At 40.7% G+C, this 3,349-nt stretch overlaps 1 gene segment (V, D, J or C); it reads right to left on the bottom strand.

Moving 5' to 3' along the window:
* Nucleotides 1–1,414: 1,414 nt before the first annotated feature.
* Nucleotides 1,415–1,690, bottom strand: LOC103583224 (the record flags this gene model as incomplete). The annotated part of the segment is given in 1 exon segment: nucleotides 1,415–1,690. A coding segment is annotated over 1 exon segment (276 nt), but the record flags the coding sequence as incomplete, so codon positions are not given.
* Between the last annotated feature and the right edge of the window lie 1,659 nt (nucleotides 1,691–3,349).

Genomic DNA, 3,349 nt, shown 5'->3' with positions numbered 1-3,349 from the left:
ATTTTTTCCACTTTCTTTTGAACCTTTATTATTCTTGTGACATCTATTGATGTTCTTGGATGTGGTAGCACTTTGTATAATTTAACCATACATAGCATTTCATTGCATGGATGTACCTCATTTTAAGTATTTATTTTACTGTTGATTTGTATTGATGTGACCAGTTTTGAGCTGTCATAAGCAACGCCAGGAGTATTACTATACATCTGTTTCTGTGCACATCTCTACAAGACTTTGACTGGAAGGGCTGGATCATGGGGGCTTCATATAGCCAGTGTCAGTTCTCAAACTTGTGCTGCCACTTTATATTCCCAAACAGTGTGTGGACATTCTAGTTGCTCCTTTCTTCACTGTATTTAATGTTCTTAAGTCTTTTTAGTTTTTGTTATCCTACCGAATCTTTAGTAGTGAGTTAGGTGTGTAGGTCTATAATGATTACTGATTTGGAGAAACTTTTAATTCAATCCATCCTGCTGTGCAGTGACACCTTTGCCATTAAAAAAGTGTCAATATATGTGTTGTTTTGTTTCTGAATATTCACTTCTGTTCCATTTGACAATTGCTAAACTAACACCAGCTCATAGCCCTGGAATTCAGGTAAAGTAAGTCCTGTTGCTATGCCTATTGTAAATCCTTTACGTTCCCATGTAATATTTAAGATCAGCTTATTAGTTTTCATTTAAAAACATTTTGGGATTTTAATTTTTAATATATTTAATAAACATATCCACTTGTGTTGAATTAACATCTTTACAATGCTGTGATATTTAATCTTTTAATATAATATGGTCTTCCATTTATTTATGTTTTCCTTGATTTAGCTAAATAATATTCTGGGGATGTCAGTGTGTTCTGCTATTTTTTTATCTGAAATATTTGTTATTTTGATGTTATTATATTGGTATGTTTTGCAAATTTAATTTTAAGCATTTGTTGCAATTATGTAGAATTGAAATTGATTTTTTGTGTATTAATCTTGGATCCAACAGTTTGCTATTTCTCTTATCAATTTTAATAATGTATCTGTAGACTAAACTTTTCTCTACACACACTCCTTTCATAAGTGAATTATGATAGTTTTAATTCCTTTCCAATTTTTCTTCTTTTCTGTTTATGTTGTTGCCTTATTGCACTGTCCAGGACATTTAGAGTCATACACTTATGTGAGTCTGATCCAACACCATTTATTGTGAAATTGTGCTTGCACCAGGCTGTGCATCTCTGTCTGAGAAAAAAAAAGAAAAAAAAAAAAAAAAACACCCAGAAATAAGAAGTGAGATGCTAAAACCGAGCAGCCACCACAGCATCTTCCTATAAAGGAAGCAGGAAGGAGCTGGTATAATCAAGTAAACACTGAAGGTCTTGCAGAAGTTTTTGACTCATGGTGAATCACTGTGGGTCACCCATTACCATACTAATAGCAGTGATAAACTGCAAAATCTTCAGACTCCAGTCTGTTGATGGTGACAGTAAAGTCTGTCCCAGACTCATATCTACTGAACAGGGCTGGGGTGCAGGTGGCCCTGGTACATACACCATGAATGTGGGGCCTGGGAGGCTGCCTGTGTTTCTGCTGGTACCAGGCTAAGAAGCTGCCAATAATCTGGCCCTGCAGGTGAGGGTGGCTCTTTCCTCTGGAGGCAAAGACTGGGAGCTGGAGTCTGCATCATCACAACATTTCCAGTTGTATCTGAGATTAGAGATGAAACAGAAAAGTCACCCATGCAATCTAGATCATACCCTTTGTCTTCACAGTAGAACAAAGACTGTTGATCAATATTGAACTTTAATTCCTGTGCTCGCTGAGCAGAGGTTCCAGGACACAGAGCCTCAAAATACTGAGAGAGTTTTCACTGACATGCGGGACTACACCATGTTCCCTTCACTGGGGAGGCAGAGGAGCAGGAGAGAGAGAAGGCAAGCGGGGGCTGCCATGGTTCACTCTGTGTCTTCACNGATGGTGACAGTAAAGTCTGTCCCAGACTCATATCCACTGAACAGGGCTGGGGTGCAGGTGTTCCTGGTGCATACACCGTGAATGTGGGGCCTGGGAGGCTGCCTGGATTTCTGCTGGTGCCAGGCTAAGGAGCTGCCAACACTCTGGCCCTGCAGGTGAGGGTGGCTCTTTCCTCTGGAGGCAAAGACAGGGAGCTGGAGTCTGCATCATCACAACATTTCCAGTTGTATTTGAGATTAGAGATGAAACAGAAAAGTCACCCATGCAATCCAAATCGTACCCTTTGTCTTTACAGTAGAACCAGAACTGTTGATCAATATTGAACTTTAATTCCTGTGCTTGCTGAGCAGAGGTTACAGGACACGGAGCTCCAAAATACTGAGAGAGTTTTCACTGACATGCGGGACTATGCCATGTTCCCTTCACTGGGGAGCCAGAGGAGCAGGAGTGGGAGAGAAGCCAAGCTGGGGCTGCCATGGTTCACTCTGTGTCTTCACTGAGGCAGATCCCCCCTCCCCGCCTCCCCAGCTCTAAGCCAGGCATTGATATGGGCTGTTGACAGCACTAAGCCAGGCATTGATATGGGCTGTGGACAGCAGGGTGAGAATTAGTAAAAGAATTAGCAAAGAATAACACCCAATCAGGTCCAGCAGTGTGATTGAAAGGATGAGCACAACTGCACAGATGTGCAGGATACAGGCTCTAACCCCTCATTATACCAGCACCATTTCCATAAGGACAGACAATACTACTGTCCATGCAGACAAAGAACTATTCCTTGGGTGATCCTCTGTTTTCTGCACCGGTCCATTCTGCATCATCCTAGACACAAATCCTCCTCTCCATACAGTTTGAAAAACCTATGCTTACACTCCTGACCCTCATTATGTATAAATCTGTTGCTTCCTTAAAGCAGTTAAACTCTTGCTTTTCCAAACAAATTTCATGCCTCAAGGAAGAAGTATGTTACTGGAACAAATGTGGCTGACAAGAAGGGCAGATGCAGGCACAGACACACCTTGGAGATATTGTGGGTTTATTCCAGACCACTGCAGTAGAGTGAATGTCATAATAAAGTGAGTCACTTCCAATACTGTGTTGAATAGGAGTGGTGAGAGTGGGCATCCTTGTCTGATTCCTGTTCTTAAAGGAAAAGCTTCCAGTTTTTCCCCATTCAGGATGATATTGGCGGTGGGTTTATTATATATGGCTTTGATTATGTTGAGATACTTTCCGTCTATGCCTAATTTATAAAAGGGTCTTTGTCATGAATGAGTGTTGGATTTTATCAAATGCTTTTTCGACAATAATAGAGATGATCATACGGTCCTTGTGTTTGATTTTATTAATATGGTGGATCACATTTATTGATTTGCGTATGTCGAACAAACC

The sequence above is a fragment of the Galeopterus variegatus genome, unplaced genomic scaffold, assembly GCF_000696425.1.
Source record: "Galeopterus variegatus unplaced genomic scaffold, G_variegatus-3.0.2 Scaffold20696, whole genome shotgun sequence".
NCBI classification, from domain to species: Eukaryota; Metazoa; Chordata; class Mammalia; order Dermoptera; family Cynocephalidae; genus Galeopterus; species Galeopterus variegatus.
This window is presented reverse-complemented; position numbering and strand designations above follow the sequence as displayed.